This window comes from Lolium perenne, chromosome 7 (assembly GCF_019359855.2).
Source record: "Lolium perenne isolate Kyuss_39 chromosome 7, Kyuss_2.0, whole genome shotgun sequence".
Classification (NCBI taxonomy): Eukaryota; Viridiplantae; Streptophyta; class Magnoliopsida; order Poales; family Poaceae; genus Lolium; species Lolium perenne.
In genome coordinates this window covers 58,103,446-58,123,564 of record NC_067250.2, presented here as the reverse complement: position 1 = coordinate 58,123,564, position 20,119 = coordinate 58,103,446, and the positions used below count along the sequence as shown (strand labels likewise).

General features: G+C 43.0%; 2 protein-coding genes across 2 annotated transcripts; one reads left to right on the top strand and one right to left on the bottom strand.

The window, feature by feature from the left end:
• The first annotated feature begins 1,964 nt into the window (after nucleotides 1–1,964).
• LOC127317396 (microtubule-associated protein 70-3) lies at nucleotides 1,965–7,212 on the top strand. The gene is made up of 11 exons (XM_051347956.2): nucleotides 1,965–2,325; nucleotides 2,419–2,504; nucleotides 3,763–3,828; nucleotides 3,910–4,080; nucleotides 4,457–4,627; nucleotides 4,723–4,878; nucleotides 4,961–5,107; nucleotides 5,266–5,337; nucleotides 5,434–5,976; nucleotides 6,063–6,247; nucleotides 6,785–7,212. Exons 1-11 carry the CDS (start codon nucleotides 2,172–2,174, stop codon nucleotides 6,822–6,824), a joined length of 1,791 nt encoding a protein of 596 aa, XP_051203916.1. The 5' UTR covers nucleotides 1,965–2,171; the 3' UTR covers nucleotides 6,825–7,212.
• Nucleotides 7,213–7,268: 56 nt separating this feature from the next.
• LOC127317394 (MACPF domain-containing protein At1g14780) lies at nucleotides 7,269–11,142 on the bottom strand. Its single transcript, XM_051347955.2, has 8 exons — nucleotides 10,589–11,142; nucleotides 9,935–10,176; nucleotides 9,322–9,523; nucleotides 9,141–9,224; nucleotides 8,869–9,052; nucleotides 8,364–8,533; nucleotides 8,217–8,281; nucleotides 7,269–8,095 (listed from the first exon to the last, which is right to left on the bottom strand). Exons 1-8 carry the CDS (start codon nucleotides 10,877–10,879, stop codon nucleotides 7,459–7,461), a joined length of 1,875 nt encoding a protein of 624 aa, XP_051203915.1. The 5' UTR covers nucleotides 10,880–11,142; the 3' UTR covers nucleotides 7,269–7,458.
• Between the last annotated feature and the right edge of the window lie 8,977 nt (nucleotides 11,143–20,119).

Sequence of the window (20,119 nt, the reverse complement as noted above, 5' to 3'; positions counted from 1 at the left end):
CTGCTCTTGGAGGCCCAACACTGTCTACAGGAAAAGGAGGGGGCGTAGACATCAATAACATCCAATGTTCATGATCAGGAAACCATGATCATCTATTAATCAACAAGCTATTAAACAAGAGGCTTACTAGGGACTCTGTTTTGTTTACAAAACACACATGTATTAATGTTTCTTGTTAATACAATTATAGCATGTGATGCAAATATTTATGATAAATACAAAGATATAATAATAATAACAACTTAATTATTTCCTCTTGGGCACATCTCCAATAGTATATGAGGAGAGGAGTAATAAGGGAAACTCGGGGACACAATGGAGGGAATACCAAGCAGGTAGGCCCACAAGATGGAGTAGACCCACAAAACGAGGGAGTCCCATGAACTACTTATGGCTGGTTACCCCTCCTTGTTGGTCATACACTCTGAAGACATATGTCGGCTTATGCATAAGTCGACCTAGGAGGAGTCTAAATAATAGTGGCGTATAAGACTTGGCGGCCAAGACAAGTAGAGGACGCTGGCTTCCATAGGGACAATGACCACGAACTGACTCGGGATATATTTGTAAACCCTAAGTAGGCCATGCATATAAGGCCCACAGGAATCGTCCTAGAGGACGGAGACATAGACGCAATAACTTGCCCTTGACTAACCATAGTTCAAGAGCACAACCTTGTAATCGACTAACAATCAATCTAGTAAAGTTATGAGTAGGTATTTACCTCCAAAGAGAGGCTCCAAACCTGGGTACATCGTGTGTATTGATCTCATTCTTGTTAGCCTCCACGTTGCCAAGCTCCACCTCTTGTAAGCCATCATGATAGCAAATGTCACGATTTTCCCATGATAGACATGCTAGATTGTACTAGAGCTCATTAGAGATGACACAATGGTTAGGGACGAATCATTGATGCCTAGATATATAACTAGGGACTACTCAAGTAATACCTATGTCCTGAATGGCGGACCTAGAAAATTCCACAAGTTGGGGAAAAAATCTTGTACACCATATTTTGAGACAAAAAAATGTGCAATGTTAGATAACACAAGGTTTCATGTACCTGCAAGCCTGAGCGGTATCCAAGGATGAAAGGACAATAGACCTTCCCTAGTCTCGATGATTATGTTGGTTGCAAGCCATTCTTTTTACAAGCATGATTTTTTGTTTTCTACAATGGTGGCCATATGTGTTTGGGGGTAGATGTGGGTAGGGGAGGGGACATCGGTATGACCCCATACCCCTAGCTTCAGCCAACCTACCACCACGCCTTGCCACCTCTAGCATCAAGACTATCTCTAAAGAAGGTCTGACGCTCATTGTTTCTTTGTTGATACTACTCCTTTGGCCGATCGAGGTAGTATTTAGGAGCATAGTGGAGCTGGTCGCTATGTTGCATGTTTCTCTCATTATCATTGCTTCATATGTGCGTAGCGTTTGCGAGACAATTCCTCTATGGCCATGCATTCCCTCCTCCGCAGGCCCCTTGCTCCTAATCATCCCTTGTTTGTGCTTTTGACCAATACATATCTCGATCTTGTTTCTCTAGGGTGATTGTTTCTTACATTCCCCCCTCTCATCTAGACTCTTTGCGATTGCCTGGACATGAGGCCTGAGTGTGGTGTTGTGCTGTTCGTTTTCTTTGTCTTAGTTATGCGTGCCTCTTAGCAGACACACTAGTGTCGTTGTGTAGACTTCTTTGGCCCCTTAGCAGAACACATGCCTCCTGTTGTGGTCTTGACTACCTTTTCTTATGTTGGCGGTGCTTTGCGATGTTCCTTGAATTTTTTCTGTTGCGGTGTCGTGAGATTGGACAATGCAAAGTTTTCTAACACCCGTTTAATAAAAGGAAAAACAAATGTGTCCTTGAAAAAAAAAATCACTAATCCCTCTGGAAGCCCCACTTAAGATAATCCAAAAAGCTCCTTACGCGCGATTTAAGAGCGAGACAGCCGCAACTGCTAAATGCGAGGAGACGCCCACACACAACACAACACGCCGCACAGTGACGGAGCAAGGCCGGAGCTAAAGCTTAGGGTTTCCCCGATCCGGCGCGCGGTAGAGCTCGCCGCGCGCGCGCGGGGGAGGGAGCTCGCCGGGCGCGCGCGAGGGCGAGGGCTTGCCGACGCGGACCTGCACGCTGGGGCGGGGCGCCGGGGCTCAGATCTGAGATGGCCGACGGCGGCGAGGAGGGGAATGCGGCGCCGCCCAGGCGGCGGAGGGGCCCGATGCGGGCCAGCCTCGACGCCGACGAGCTCATGGCGCTCATGCACGGCTCGGATCCCGTCAGGGTCGAGCTCACCCGCCTCGAGAACGAGCTCAGGGGTGAGCTCATCTGCTCCCGCGCCGCGATTCGCTCTACTGTTTCGGTAGGGTCCTGGTGTGGGGGAAATGTTTGATTTTTTGTCGCTGACACAGACAAGGAGAGGGAGCTCGGGGATGCGCACACGGAGATACGGGCGCTGCGGCTGTCGGAGAGGGCGCGCGAGAAGGCCGTCGAGGAGGTAATAACTGCCGATTTCTCTTGAGATTTTCTGAGCAGCGTGTCTGCTATTGCCGTTTCTTCTGTATTCAGGCTGCAAGTGATGTTATTGTAGAGCAAGTGCCGAATTTAGTTAGTCTAGTAGAATGACCACTTCTGTACGCTAGTTTGCTGAGTTGAGGGTTGGCTAGGGTCATATCCTGTGGTGCTGAGCTTAAAAACCCGGTCTTGCATATATTTTGTCATATCATCCGTATAACTTTGTGCTGCCATGAGCCAGGCCACCTATTTCTTGTGTTTGTTTTGTCATTGTGATATTACTTTCTTGTCTTCTGGATGTTATTACTTACTAGATCCCTCTATCTGTTTGGACTCGCTGTTTCCATGGCTTATGTTTTTTTCTTGCTTAGTTAATTGGATCATCCTGCTTGGTACCATCAGTCCTGATTACTCTTCACAGGAGCAACCCCGGGATATAAAATCCTGTATGCCTTGGCATTAATTAGTTGGATTGAGTGAGCCTGCATGTACGTTGAATCAGTTTTTTTCTTTTCCTTTTAAAACCAACAAGGCTCTTGTTATTACCAAACACTTGACATTGCCATGCTTGGGTTGGATGTATGTACCTTGCATCTGCTACTGCTGTTATGTATCCATAATTTTATCAGCCCCAAGAGTTGATTGGTCCTTACGAATTAAGTCCTTAAGCTCCACCTGGATACTGCTCTTCTCTTTAACTCCGCTGTTTTGATACGTCCCATCATCTCTACTGGCTGAAGACTTTATGTAATTGTGCATTTGTATTCTCTGTCCTGCTTTCATGTCAAAGAACTTTGATACACAAAGATTTTTTATTTATTTTATTGATCACATCTTAACTGCACCAATATTCCTTTTGTGTAAATCAGTATCTATGATTGCATATTTTTTAGTGTAATAATGACTTTTAATTATAAGTTGGTCTGTGAGAACATGACGAAAACACATGCATAGGCATAATGCGACATGAGTTCTCTTGGGTATATGTGAAGTTTGTTTGTTTTTTTATTACAATGTATTGGAATTTTGGGCTTGAATTCTGATTAAAGAAATATGAATTGAAAAAAAAACTTTGAGGATAACTTGTTGCAGCTCATGCTGTAATGAGTTATGTTTATGTTTCATGAAAGATTGTAAGTTCATACTAAACTGATATATACTTATTGTATTATTATTAAGGAAAAAATGAGGCAGTCATTACTTATATTTGTTATTAATATGATAGTTGTATTGTGATGCAGCTTACGGATGAGTTGGAGAGGATGGATGAGAAGCTCAAGTTGACAGAATCTCACCTAGATAACAAGGTACTGACTTATGATTTATGTCCACCTTTTGTTGGTATCCGCCTTTTGATTGTGCTTTAATATAGATATCAAAACTTGCAGAATCTGGAAGTCAAGAAGATAAATGATGAGAAAAAGGCTGCAATGGCTGCTCAGTTTGCAGCAGAAGCTACATTGCGAAGAGTACATGCAGCCCAAAAGGATGATGACATGCCACCAATTGAAGCCATTCTTGCTCCACTTGAAGCAGAGCTAAAGCTATCTCGGCAAGAGGTTATATTTTGTACTCCTATACTTTTGTGTTTGTCCAGAAGAACTTGTGATGCTGCCTCCGTCCCTATTTACATGGTTCACAGTCACACACATTTCGATGCTTAACTCCAACCATTTATTTGACCAACAACAATTAGGTTATGTGGTACAAAAAGTATGCCATTGAATTTGTATTTGATTTTTTTTCCAGTCATATCATTTTTGCAAGACATTTCTCATGTATTATTGATCAAATTTATGGTCCATGTTAAATCACTGAAAATGAAGATACCATTTAAATAGGGATGGATGGAGTGTCTCACTAGTAGCCCACAACTATCCTCATCCTCCAATGTGCCTAGATGACAAACTTTTTATTTGACTTTGTTTATTTCAGATTGCAAAGCTTCAGGATGATAATAGAGCCTTAGATCGTCTAACAAAACAAAAAGAGGCAGCACTTCTGGAAGCAGAAAGGACTGTGGAAATCGCAATGGCAAAAGCTGCCATGGTTGATGACTTGCAAAACAAGAACCAAGATTTGATGAAGCAAATTGAGATCTGTCATGTATGTGGGTGCATGTAGTGTATTCTTGGGCATTAGTAGTATTCCAATATAGCAATCGAACGAAATGCTGAATTTTTTTACTTCATGCATTGCAGGAAGAAAATAAAATCCTGGACAAGTTGCATCGCCAAAAGGTTGCAGAAGTTGAAAAGCTTAGTCAAACTGTGAGAGAGCTGGAAGAGTCTGTTCTACAAGGTGGTGCAGCCGCCAATGCTGTTAGAGATTACCAGCGCAAAGTGCAGGAGATGAATGTAACAATCTAACCTTGGATTGTTCTTTTGTTATCAAGTATTCGCTGGGTCAAATGCTTACTTATGTTCATGATTTTGTCAGGATGAAAGAAAAACACTTGACCGTGAACTTGCTCGTGCAAAAGTTACAGCAAATAGGGTTGCTGTTGTGGTTGCAAATGAATGGAAAGATTCTAATGACAAAGTGATGCCAGTTAAACAGTGGCTTGAAGAGCGCAGGTTCTTGCAGGTGAGACCAGGGTAGTATTACATGATGCCTTTCCTTCGATGTACATTATCTAAGATGCAGGTGTATGCTTGTTCTTCATAAAGTTAAACGTTTTGCCTGTTTGTTCTTTTATCAAAATCATACTTGGTATCCTGCAATAATCTTATCTGTGTCTGCAGGGTGAAATGCAACAGCTTCGTGATAAGCTTGCTATTGCAGAACGTGCAGCACGATCTGAAGCTCAACTAAAGGTTCACAAACTCTTCTGGTGTAATTCAGTGTGAGCTAAAACTTGTTAGGTTAGTTGTTTTAGATGAGCTAAATTTGTTTATTTTTCATAAACCCAGGAAAAATATCAGTTGCGCCTGAAAGTTTTAGAAGATGGACTACGAGGGCCGCCAAGTGGCTCTAGTCGACCACCTACTGAAGGAAAGAGTTTCAGCAATGGTCCTTCCCGTCGGTTATCACTTGGTGGAGCCGATAATATTCCTAAATTGTCACCAAATGGCTTATTAACAAGGAGATCTCCATCTTTCCATTCAAGATCATCTCTTTCTTCTAGCAGCAGTTTGATCCTAAAACATGCCAAAGGAACTTCAAAGTCATTTGATGGTGGAACGAGGTCACTAGACAGGGGAAAGGTCCATGGAAATGGATCACATTTACTTAACAGATCTACAGATGCTGTCAAAGATCGTGAAGTGGATGAGAGAACTAATGAAAGTGCCAATAGCAATCCGGATGAGAGAAGTAATGAATCCACAAATAGCAACTCAGTCGAAATGGTCTCTGGTTTCCTGTATAATATGTTGCAGAAGGAGGTTGTTTCTTTGAGGAAAGCATGCCACGAGAAAGATCAAAGTCTAAAGGACAAAGATGATGCAATTGAGGTATGCAACTTTTTCTTTATTTATATGCAATTTGTGTGTGGGACATGAAACCTGGCATTATAAAACATTATCTCCTTGTCTTGCAGATGTTAGCAAAGAAAGTTGATACCTTGACCAAAGCAATGGAAGTGGAGGCTAAAAAGATGAGGCGAGAGGTTGCTGCCATGGAGAAAGAAGTTGCAGCTATGCGTGTTGATAAGGACCAAGAAATGAAAGCCAGGCGGCTTGGTAATTCGAAAGGATCTGGGAGTTCTCAGCTGCTCCCTGGAAGGTAAATCTTCACATATTCTGAAAAGTTTTCAAAGAACGTATTAATGTATTACGATTGAAATAGTGCAAATGGTTTTCTTGGGATAACGATTTGCCATACTCTAGAACCACTAATTACATGACATTAGTAGCTGTTTGTGTTTAATTTCTCCATTAGCCAGTTTAGTTTTATTATGGTGCACCTGCACTGTGTCCAGATTTGATTTTAGCAATTAGTTCTGTTGCAATGTCATGCGAATAAAAAATGTGTTACAGTGAGGTGTAAAACACTACATCGTTAAATAAATCTTAGAACTGTTTTATCACTTCGTAATTTTGGTACTGGAGAAACCTATGATCTCAACTACTGGAGAAGTTGGAAACAAGAATGTTTGGAAAGACATGGTCTTTCTTTTGTACCGCTGCAAGCATTTGCTGGCACCAAATCTGCAGTAGTTTTCTAAGGAGACATTATCTTACCAGTTACCACTCTTCCTGAATTACATCTTCATATAGTTTCTTCCTCTAAATCACCGTGAATTTTGTTCCTTGTGTGCAGAAGCGCACCACGAAGTGGGTTGACACGCAACTTCCAATGACGGCGGCACTAACTTGAGGCGGCACGATCCCATAGAGTCCATTTCACTCTGTATTTGCTTGGTTGAGTTACCTATTAGTTTTGCGGTTGAGATCATAGCACAGATGACCCTGTGATATCTTAGTTGGGGAAAGGGCAGTAGGCTCGGATCTGACATGATTGCTGCTCTGCCGTAGTGGAGGTGGCCCTGAGGCGAGGTCTAACCCCCTATGGCTCGCCCTTGTTTTGTCGATGTTCCTGATGCTTTTGTATAGGCTGGGCGGTCTCTACGTCCTCTCCCATCTGTAATGTAGCTAGAGTGTTTGTTTGGTTCTGCTCCTGCATACCCCTTTGCCCAGGTTGTGAATATTTTTATTCTCACATGATTATTGGCTCTGCTATATTTTCCATGTGTTTGGGGTCAGGATTCCATTACAGTACTTTTCTTTCTTTCACATATCTGCCCGATAATTTTTTTTAGGACTGATTTACATTACATCTTGATAGAGGTTCGCAACACAGCTGATTGAATTTATGTGGGTCTGATTCCCTCCATAAAATGAATCGAAAGAATGCATTATAACAAGCCTAACATTATAGCTGGTTTATATGTATATCTTTGAAGCTGAACACTGTACAATTCTGGGAGCACCATGTCAAGAAACTGGAGCCAGCAGTGAGAACTTGACATGCAGTGAGATCTTCCCCTTGTCAACAACAAGCTTTGCACCTGTGGCCAGCCAGTACCCAGGGGCGTCCTGTGGCCCCATGGTGATCTGAGATGTATCAACAAACTTGAGCAGCTTCTGGTCCCCAACCGGCACTGGCGGTCCTCGGGCAAACACCCCGGAGTCAATGCCAAATCTTGCTGCTTCCTGCCGATCTTGCCGATCTTTCTCAGCAGTAGCTGAAGATGTTGCGAACGACTTCGAGAGAAAGCTCGTCCCTTTACCTGGAAGACTCGCTGTGCTGTGCTCCCATTTGGACTGCACCACCGTATACCCTAGAAGCTCGGTGTAGAGGAGACTGAGGTGCAGAACATTGGTTGAATCATGGGCCTTGACGTGCAGCTGCGCACCGGACACGATGAATGCGGTCTGCCGGTGCCCGCTGCACCAGTGGGAATTGTACTTCACTGGCACGGTGCAGATGTGGGCGAACATCCTCCGCTGCACCGGCTCGTAGTACCGTTCATCGGAGATCGCCTCAGATCCTCGCCATCTCGGTGCCTGGTCTGGTCGTGCATTGATGAATGTCGGGGAGCTTGCCAGATGTTGCAGGTGGAGGCCTAACCTGACCATGATTTGAGGATGTTAACATTCTAAATTCAGTTATATTTTCAGCCAACATTTGGACAGACGACTGAACATATTGCAGACAGAATGTCGCCCCAGATGCGAATACCGCAGCTAACCTGTTGTTTTTCTTGCCCTCCAGGTGCAGTCTCATCCCAGTGACTGGCAAGTTTGGAACAATAACCTGCATTTAATTGGTGTAAAATTGTTGAGTGTTTATTGCTATCGGATTGCAGATGGATTTAAACAGAGAAAGGATTTCTTGCCTGGTTTGAGCTGACATGGAGCTTTGAGCCCACAAGACTGAAGTTCAAGGCTTGGCTAGCGCCTAGGCGGTTCGAACAAAAACCGAGAGGTAGCTCACTGAGCACGGGCGCCCACGACCTGTGGTGCTGAAACTCAAGGAAGTACCTCAAGTCTGCTACTGGAGGTTTGTCTGTTATACATCAGTGGCATAGATTAGCACTTCTAGCTATTCCAAGGGCATTAACACTTCTAGTTATAACAGTGTGTATGGCTGTGCACAAAAATAAGTAAATAAGTCTGAACAAATGTAGAACTTTTGAAGTACAGTGGATAATATCTCCCTTGTTGGCTTTTACTTCCAAATCTAATACACCAATTGCCAATTGATGGCAAGGATGGACAAAATATATACATGAAAAGTGTTGGGTCATGCTGATATTGAGTTAATTTTCATTACACATGTTTATCGTTCATCTTGAAGACATGGCTAAAAGTGTGCTAGATTATTCGATAAAGGGTTCTTACATCTCAGGTAGACGTTTATGGCATGAGAGAGGAAACCCAATCCCACCACTCCCCTGAGAAGGGATGTCAGGGGCACAAGCCTGAAGTTGATCGCATCCGGCTTTGCCGGCAACGTGAGCAGCCACTCGGCGTGGCTCCTCGCAGCGACATCCCCTCCCCTCTTGGAGTGTATCACTGTCACACCCTGCATGAGTTGAAAGTTGGCAAAGATCCCTAAATGACTTGCTCCATAATTCTTTATAAGTTTGAGCTTAGAAGAGTACTAATAGTACCTCTTTGCATGCGACTTGAGTCGTCATTCCTTCAAGTCTCTGCTGTGATTGTTGGGCATCAAATACGTTGAAGGCCTCAGGGACCTGTTGCAATCAGAATCATGGAGTTTTTTTAGTACATTTCAGGTGATCATCCTCAATTTCAGTTTGCAACGGTCCTAAGTGAACAAAATTCCCTGACCTTAATCTTGTGGTCCCTGGACTTGAAGTGTGAAGGGCGCAGAGTGCATGTCCCAGTGAAGAGCTGGTCACCAAGCTTTTCTAGATGCTCTTTGATCTCCGACTCCGGTAGCAGCGACGACTTCTCCTGTTTGACGTACACCACATCTTGGCCGCCCATGCTTACCCCCACCACGACGTGAGTCCCGTACTTCTCGATGAAACTGCATAGCTCACAGAGAGTGAGATGAACCTTCCGACGGAATTCAGAACTGGAAATTTACATCTTGAGTACCGAGTACAACAGACCATCTGATCAGCGTGCTTTCATTAGTACGTGACTTAATGGTGACATTGACATATTAGGATTCAGACTACTATTATTAAGCTCGACAAAGATGGTAAAGAATATGTGCAGTACTTCTGTACTTGTTCTACTTCTAGAGTCCAGACCGTGAACAAGTCAAGTCCTGCACTAATTTTCCACCATGCATACGATTTTTCACACCACATGGGCACATGGCAAAGTGTGGTTGACGATCTTGCACTCGCCGCTTGGACGAGGTCTCACCATCATCATATTCGTGGTTGGTTTCTGACGGTCAACGAGTTGCTCATCATGCAATGTAACGTACCTTGCTATTGCTGGGGGGTCCCAGCTGTCCGGCACGTCGGCGACGACATGGTCGGCGATGGCGAGGGGCTGGCAGTCGAGGCGGAGGTCGAGGAGGGAGATGAAATAGCCGTCGACCGCAAGGCACTTGGTGCTGGAGGCGTCCTGAGCCCAGGAGCCGCCGTCCAGTCCGAAGGATGCGTTGAACAGCCCCGACGGGATCTTCCCCGGCACCGAGCTCCGGTGGTTGAACAGCTCAGTCATCTGCCATTAACGCGGTCAAGATTCCAAAAGTCTTGATTTGTTTCCCTTTGTCATAATTCATTTATCAATCGTGTTAATTCTTGGTTCTGTGATTAATGGATAGCTTTCTGCTTTGCTTAAAGAAGTTTTCTGCTAGGAGGATTCTCATCTTCGCTAGATATTGTTCTACTGGTTGTTGTATCAGAAATTTATTTTTGCCAGGGTTGACTGAGATTGTTAGGAGATAAGGTTAGTAAGATGAATATTTCTGCTAGTTAAATTTTAGTATTTTTTTTTGGAAAATCTAGCAGGTAAACATACAAGCTCAGATGTGGTTGCAGCTTGAATCATTTGAGCCAGAATTCCTACTCCCCAAACTCAAAGGCATGTACAGAAAATTAGAGGAAGGTGTGCAAGTAGCTAATCAACGAACCTTGTTGAACTCGAGCACGTCGCTCCTGAGCCTTGTCCGGCCGCCCTTGCTGCACTTGACGTCGGCTGGCACGTCGAGCACCACCCCGACACCCGGCATGGTGACTGTCGCCTTCCCGCCGCTCCTGGCGACGAGGCATCCTCCTGCAGCCTTGCAGTGCCTCAGCCTCAGGTCGCCGGCCATGTCAACTCCCATGCCGAGGGACCTCACCGCCCTCTCCACCGCCGCCGTCGTCTCCCCGCCCCTGCCGCCGATCGTCTCCCTAGGCCTGGCCATTCTTTGTTCCACCATGAACTTGTCAAGAAACTAGTGTATATGTAGGTCAGTAGGTGTTCGAAACGGGTTTGATCATATCGATAAGACTTTCTCAAGACTCAAACAAATGTGATGTTGTCTCTAGTTTTATCTCTCTTTGTAGCTCGTGCTACCTAGAAACTGTCTAAGACGGCGATGGTTTTGGAGGAGGCGGGTACCAGCAGATCATAAAATTGACACTTGGGTTCATAAATCATACTAGTTATATATAGAGAGCCGAAGTAGCGCGAGGGCAGGGAGCGATAGGGATGGCGGCATAGCCGCATAGGCATGGCTGCTGATGTTTTCTTTGTCTTTCAACACGTCTTGAATTGAACACACATTTTCCTGACGTGGTTTTTGAGGACCAATTTGTGCCCCTCCTTTGATGGGCACCGCCAAAGCGTGGAACTCCCCATGCATCCTACGCGCGGTGATGTGGACGTCATATTTGAACCGATTTTCGGTGACCACCTGGCGATACCTGATTCGCTTGCCACGCAGAATTTCCCTAGGATGACTTTTTCGCTCGGTTAAGAAATGAGACTAGCGAATACGCACGGGGAACATGATGAGTTCTGTTCGGGCGTTTCAGAATGCGGATCATCAAATTTCGGATTTGAAAATATTCTAGGGGGCATGTAGCAACCCATTGCCGAGTCTAAGAGCACACACGCGATCCACAGATATATAATTATTCCCGGCGAAGAAAAATCATTAAGCAGCAAGAGCTTTGCATTTAGGAAATCATTTCTGTTCGGACGACAGATCACGGATTGATCGGTCAAATAAATAATAACTGTTTCTAAGGAGACTTCTGCTTCCTTTTTTTTGAACAGAAGAGGACACTTCTACTCAGAGTTGGCTATTGATGCAATGATGATGATACATCATATGAACACAAGCTTAATGAATAAATTGACTTGTTAGTATTATTTCCGAAAAAAAAATCCTCTATGTATCTTTGAATAGTATACTCGCTTGCCATGCACACCTATCTCTGTTGTCGTGTGTTTCATATTGCCTCCGTCCAATGCGGCCATTGTCCCGCCGTTCTAACGACACCATGCTGATCCCCTACCAGCCCACTCCCACCCTCTACTACGGCCCCTTCCCCCTCCATGGAAGGTCGTAGCTAAAGAACAACCCTAGCCATGGTGAAGCTTCACATTGAAGGTCTCCAAGATCAGGGAGAGAAGTGGGACTAGGGAGTCGTCGAATATAGCGCAGACGGGGCTCAAGCGAGCCGGATGCGCGCGCATTGATGTCGAATCGACCAGAGCCACAATGGACGATGGTACAAGGTAAGTTTTATCACAGATCTTTGCGATGCTGCATACGTATGAACAACTCGCTACAAACTCATAAGAATTTTGTTGCCAACGTAAACGCGTGATGCTACAACAATTCTGGGTGCTTGCTACAGGGTTGTTTGTTTTGCTAATTTTTGATGTTGCATTTGTGTGTTCAAGTTGCAAAAACACATTTATGTTTTGTTGCGCACAAAGAAACAAGATGTTGCGACAATTTTGGGGTGTTCCTACAAATGTTGCTTCATTGTTGTAAATGTTTTGAGAGTTGCTACAAAAGTTGGTCTCACATGCTGCAAAAGTATTTTGAGTTTTGTTGTGGATTTTGCTAGGATTAACGGATTATTCTACAGTTGGGATTTGTTGCATACCAATTTGTTTTTCTGCATTGGCATTTCAAATATTTTACTATTTTTTTTACAGTTTTGACGCCTTTAGAAAAATGTTGTGACAATGTTGCAGTAGTATATTTTTTTGTTAGAAGGGCGGGGTTTTTGTTGCGAAGTACGAACATTACTCCTCGGCTTATGGTCCCATAATCATTTAAAGCACCCGCTTGTGAGTCATATTTCTTCCTTGTGTGAAGGGTCGCACACTTAGGGCCTCATCAATTCACATGATTCTAGAATGCAAGATAAAAAAAACATGATCGCAATGCCATGCCCGCTCCAATCTGATATGATTTTATAGGCACCAAAGTTTATTTGATTCCATTACCAGGAAAACAGAGAATTCAGAAAAAAGAAGCTTGAATGGTTAGAATCCCTATGAAATCTAGTTCAACCGCGAGTCCTTTGGAAAATTCTATGTGACTCGATCCTACAAATCATATGGCCACGGTAGGAAAAAATCTTAGGGAGTTGAATGCTTCAAAATTCATGTGCAAATCTGTTCAATCAACTCTGCTTTTTTACTTATTATTTATGTAAAAACAATCAGCCAAAATAATTAATTGAAATTCTAATTAATCATTGAAGACATGCAAAAAAGGATTAAATAAAAAATCCAAGTCCTAAAGGAAAGGATCTTGTTGGTATCTTAAAGTGTGGTAGATAGAACTACATATAGTTTTTTCTACGACTACATTGCTGCACAACTGGTCTAGCCTAGATGCCACACTGCTCACCACCCTTGTCTAGCCGCTTGCCACCAACATCGCCTGCAATGGATGACCAACGACGAAATGAATCCCAATACACCGCCTCCGTACGCCTGTATGAAAGCAGGTGTGTCGTCCTCTACCAGCCATCGTTCGCTGCGCTATCTTCAACATGTGACCGACATGCATGTCCGACGATGACGCGACCTTCCCATGATCCCATGTCCTCTATCTTCCCAAATTACATCTCCTCTTATCTTTGCCCATTGAGATACATGTTATCATTTAGAGTTTTGCATTTCGGATAATCCGGGGTTACCCAAACCGAACCTGATTTTTTGAGTAACCGAATTGTCGAGTATAATAATATCTAGAAATTATGGGTGTCGTTTTGGGTAACCTGAATTTGTGTTTCAGCCCTACTAATCGTGTTGAAGGTGCTTGAAACAAACCACACTACCATGGTACCACCTGAGATGCTTAATACAACAAAACTTACAAGGTACCACTTGAGATGATAATTACGACAAAAGTTATAAGGTACTCTAATGCTGAGCTAGCCAAGCAAAATGTGATGTAGGTACGGTTCACTAATCTCAGGGCGCTATGCACGGCATGCTTCGCTCCAGAAAGCTTGTCATCTGCTCATACTCTTCAATTTGCAACCTTACTAGCATTTGGTTTTCTCCAATATGTCACTAGGGCACTTAATCATCAAAGTAATCGAATCTGTGATGGATGATACAAAAATCAAGGTGTGCGGGACGTTCATGCCGTTTCCTATCATGGCATTGCTGTAGAAAATATGTTTATAGTGATGGTGGATCGGCACCAGCACCCCCCCCCCCCCCCCCCCCTCCCTCCAACTTTTATTTGGATCCCATCGTATTGTAGGAGGCTACTCGGTCGGTGGCGGTGGCTCTTAGGGTTAGGGGGTAAAGGTGTGACCATCTTCTAGGGCAGGAAAGGGTTAAAGAACAAATTGCGTGAGATAGTAAATAGGTAGAACTAATACCGATCCTTCCCAGTCTCATGCAACACATATGATTTCTTTTTGCCCACACAACAAGTATGATTTCAGAAGCAAAAGTCACGGAATCGAGTCCACATACCTTTGTTAACAGTTGCCTTGTTCACGAATGCATTATCAAATAGAACCAGACATATTTTCACTTTCTCTAGGACATGCATAACTATAGGCGAGAATAAAACCATCAGATGACTGTGGGTCAAGAAATATGGTTCAACATATGTACAATCCTCTCGCTTTGTGGACTGTTCTAGAAGGGTTCGGTTTAATGGGTGAGGCACGTGCCAAGAAATGCGATTCTACTCCCACTCCCCTCTTTTTTCTTTTCTTTCAAAAGTACACCTCCCACGCAGCAAGAGACATGTTGACCACTGAAGTATGCGCTCATTTGCTAGGCTCAGGCTCTTCGCATTTCAGCGGAAACATGCCTCAATGGTCATAATCACTAGCCACAGATCCATTTTGCATGTATAAGTAGTGAAAATGTTCAAATCAGCTCCCCCTAGAGTATATATGTTTCTAATGAAGCATGTGATGCTCTAAATGTTTAAAATTTAAAAAACAACTACACATGGACATGTCTGTGATCCAAGTGTACATGAACATTTTCATGGAAAAATATATGTTTTGTGACCTATGCAAAAAAATGATGTTCCAACAGCAGCCTTTTTTGAAAACTTAAAAGAAATGAACATGTATATATTATTATTATTAGCACAAAGATAATGGAACAAGTAGTTCAAACATCGAGGATTCGTGTGGTGTAAAAGTAAAAGCAAATCTAATCTATCAATCTCAACACTAGTCTTCAGTAGTTCTTTTTTCCGATAAAAGGCATTTTATTACTTAAAATTTTAAGTATTACACATGGCCTCTGCATAACTAAGATGCACATAGCCGCACACCATCTACGGAACCAAGAGTATGAAATAAAGTCATGATACCTAGAACATCATGATGATGTATCGACCCCTAAGGTGGCGACAGACCATTCCTGAGATTATCTTGCCACCCATGTTAGGTAATAAACTCCCTCGCAATATCCTCCAACCGTGTAGACACCTCCGTAAACAGCTCGGAGTTCTTCATACGCTGAAGAGACGACCATGAATAGAGCAAAGTACTGCACCGGTAGATAACCTGCATAAGAGCTGAGCTTTTATCATTAAACACTTCATCATTTCTACATAGCTAAATCGACCAAATAATGAAAAGCTCTCCCACCCTAATAAGTAGCTTAAACCTATGGTCCAACCCATTAAGCCAATTGCCAAAAATATTGGCAACACTTTGTGGTGGGTATAACGTAGAACATATTTGGATGATTGACCATATAGTGCTTGTAAAATGGCATTGAAATAATAAGTGGTTAATCATCTCATGGTGATGAGAAAAAACACACCTTTTTTTAATTCCTTGCCAATCGCATTTTGCAAGGTTATCCTTAGTAAGGATAACCCCACGACGAAGGTACCATACGAAAACCTTTGTCTTCAACGGTACCTTCATCTTCCATAATTTCTTAAAATTAATTACCGGCGGTAAAAGCTGGATTAAAGCTTTATACAAGGAATCTACAAAGAATTTTCCATTCGCTGTCACGTTCCAACGAAACTCATCCAGCCCATGTGATAGATGAACGAAAGCTAGCTAGTCGATCTAGCAATTCGTTCCATGCTGTCAATCGAGGCCCAACAAGATCTTTTGTCACAATGGGTGGGTTAGATTCCATCACTTTAGCTAAGGCATCACCCTTGTGACGCAAAATATTATATAAAGTTGGACATTGTTCAAGGAGTGTGGTATTACCTAACCATTTGTCCTCCCAGAACCTAATCTCAGATCCATCCTTAATAAAGAAAGAGTCAAAAGGGAAAAAGTGTCTCTTAGACGCCATCAAGCCAACCCAAAAGTGAGAATCACCAGGTTTCCAAAGAACCTGAGAAATCGCTGTTGAGCCAACATACTTTCTCATAAGTATTGTCTGCCATACCCCATCCTCGGTTAGCAGCTTTGCCAACCATTTGCCTCGTAAGGTTGTGATTTTAACCTCAAGGTCATGAACACCAACCCACCTTGGTCATTTGGCCGACAGACAACAATGCATTTGGTAAGCCAATATTTCTTCTTCTCGCTATCCCCTTGCCAAAACAATCCTGATCGAAAATAATATAACCGATGTAAGACTCCTTTAGGAAACTAGAAGAATGATATCATGTACAATACTATGTTGGTTAATACTGAATTGATGAGTACTAATCCTCCACCTAGGGATAGAAATTTACCTTTCCAACTACTAATGCGCTTCTGAAGCTTCTCCTCGACATGCTTCCACTCTGCTCTTGTAAGCCTCCGAAAATGGATCGGGATGCCTAGGTAGCTAATAGGATACTGACCAATCCCACAGTCAAAAAGCTCATCATATAGGTTGATGTCGTAGTTGGCTTAACCAAAGCAAAACAACTCACTTTTATGGAAATTAATTTTCAACCCTAATAGTTGCTCAAAAGCTGATAAGATCAATTTCAAATATATTGCTTTCTCAAGGTCACGGTGCATAAAACATAATCGTATCATAGGCATACTGAAGAATAGAAAGTCCGTCATCCACAACATGTGAGACCACCCATTCAATTTTCCCATCGGCCTTAGCACACTCTATAATAATGGCTAGCATATCAGCCACAATGTTAAATAACATGGGCGATAATGGGTTGCCTTGCCGCAAATCTTTATTCGTCTAGAATTAATTATCAATGTCATTGACTTTGATGGCAACACTTTCTTCAAAAATAAAGTTATGTATAAGAGCCCACCACTCAGTTGAAAAACCTGTTAGCATGATAGTCGCCTAGAGGGAAAGACCACTTAATTTTATCATAAGCTTTTTCAAAGTTAATCTTTAAGATTATTTCATTTATGTTTTTACGATGCAACTCATGGACAGTTTCATGCAAGGTGACAACTCCATCGAGAATATATCTACATTGCATAAAAGCCATCTGAGTAGGGCGTACGTAGTACATGATTAGCCACAAAATTAAGGCTTATTGTAGCGACTTTTGTGAAGATTTTAGAATAGAAATTAAGAATACATATTGGTCTGTACTGCTGAATTCTTTTTTTTGCTTCATTAACCTTAGGTAGAAGAATGATCTCACCAAAATTGAGACGAAATAGCTCAAGTTACCCATCATGGAGTGTGATACGTCTCAAACGTATCTATAATTTCGTATGTTCCATGCTTGTTTTATGACAATACCTACATGTTTTGTTCACACTTTATATCGTTTTGATGCGTTTTCCGGAACTAACCTATTGACAAGATGCCGAAGTGCCAGTTCCTGTTTTCTGCTATTTTTGGTTTCAGAAATCCTAGTAAGGAAATATTCTCGGAATTGGACGAAATCAACGCCCAGTATCTTATAATTCCACGAAGCTTCCAGAACACCAGAGAGGGGCCAGAGGAGAGGCCCAGGGCCACCACACATGGTGGCGGTGCGGCCCAATGGGGGGGGGGGGGCGCCCCCTGTTGTCTGGCTGCCCCAGACCCCCTCCGAGACTGCCCTTCCGCCTACTTAAGGACTCCATCGCAAAAACCCTAAGAGAATAAGCCACGATACGAGAAAAGTTCCAGAGCCGCCGCCATCGCGAAGCCAAGATTCGGGGGGACAGAAGTCTCTGTTCCGGCACGCCGCCGAGACGGGGAAGTGCCCCCGGAAGGCATCTCCATCGACACCACCGCCATCTTCATCAACGCTGCTGTCTCCTATGATGAGGAGGGAGTAGTTCTCCCTCGAGGCTGAGGGCTCTAACGTAGCTATGTGGTTCATCTCTCTCTCCCATGTGATCTTTATGTGATCATGAGCTTTGTGATCTAGTTGAATATCATCTATGTGCTACTCTAGTGATGTTATTAAAGTAGTCTATTCCTCCTTCATGATGTAATGTGGACAGTGTGTGCATCATGTAGTACTTGGCGTAGGTTATGATTGTGATCTCTTGTAGATTATGAAGTTAACTATTACTATGATAGTATTGATGTGATCTATTCCCCCTTTCATAGCTAATGTTGACAGGCGCATGCTATGTTAGTACTCGGTATAATTGCATTGGTCTATCATGCACTCTAAGGTTATTTAAATATGAACATCGAATATTGTGGAGCTTGTTAACTCCGGCATTGAGGTGCTCTTGTAGCCCTACACAATGAATGGTGTTTGTCATCCAACAAGAGTGTAGAGAAAGTAGTATTTGTTTATTCAGTTATGTGATCAATGTTGAGAGTGTCCACTAGTGAAAGTATGATCCCTAGGCCTTGTTTCCAAACATCGAATCTCCGTTTATTTACCGTTCTGTTGCATGTTTACTCGCTGCCATATTTTATTCAGATTGCTATTACCACTCATATACATCCATACTACTTGTATTTCACTATCTCTTCGCCGAACTACTGCACCTATACATCTGACAAGTGTATTAGGTGTGTTGGGGACACAAGAGACTTCTTGTATCGTAATTGCAGGGTTGCTTGAGAGGGATATCTTTGACCTCTTCCTCCCTGAGTTCGATAAATCTTGGGTGTTTCACTTAAGGGAAACTTGCTGCTGTTCTACAAACCTCTGCTCTTGGAGGCCCAACACTGTCTACAGGAATAGAAGCGTGCGTAGACATCAAGCTATTTTCTGGCGCCGTTGCCGGGGAGGTAAGGTAAAAGGTATTCACATCCTCCGACTACTAAGCTACTGTTGGAGATATGCCCAAGAGGCGATAATAAAATGGTTATTATAATATATCTTTGTGTTTATGATAATGTTTGCATACCATGCTATAATTGTATCAACCGAAACATTGATACATGTGTGTTATGTAAACAACAAGGAGTCCCTAGTAAGCCTCTTGTATAACTAGCTTGTTGATTAATGGATGATCATGGTTTCGTGATCATGAACATTGGATGTTATTAATAACAAGGTTATGTCATTAGATGAATGATATAATGGACACACACCCAAATGAGCGTAGCATAAGATCAAGTCATTAAGTTCAATTTGCTATAAGCTTTCAGTACATAGTTGCCTAAGTCCTTCGACCATGAGATCATGTAAATCACTTACACCGGAAGGGTACTTTGATTACATCAAACGCCATTGCGTAAATGGGTGGTTATAAAGATGGGATTAAGTATTCGGAAAGTGTGAGTTGAGGCATATGGATCAATAGTGGGATTTGTCCATCCTAATGACGGATAGATATACTCTGGGCCCTCTCGGTGGAATGTCGTCTGATTAGCTTGCAAGCATATGATTGGATCATAAGAGATGACATACCGCGGTACGAGTAAAGAGTACTTGTCGGTAACGAGGTTGAACAAGGTATGGAGATACCGATGATCAAACCTCGGACAAGTAAAATATCGCGAGACAAAGGGAATTGGCATCGTATGTAATTGGTTCAATCGATCACTAAGTCATCGTTGAATATGTGGGAGCCATTATGGATCTCCAGATCCCGCTATTGGTTATTGCTCGGAGAGGGGTCTCGACCATGTCTGCATTGTTCACGAACCGTAGGGTGACGCGCTTAAGGTTCGATGTTGCATAGGTAGATTCGGAATATGAGATGGAGACCGAATGTTGTTCGGAGTCTCGGATGGGATCCAAGACATCACGAGGAGGACCGGAATTGTTCTGGAAGAATTCTGCTGTTTTGTATTTCAAGAAAAGTTGTTCTGGAAACATTCTCGGAATTGGACGAAATAAAAACAGAGGTTCTTATTTTTCTGTCACGTAGACGGA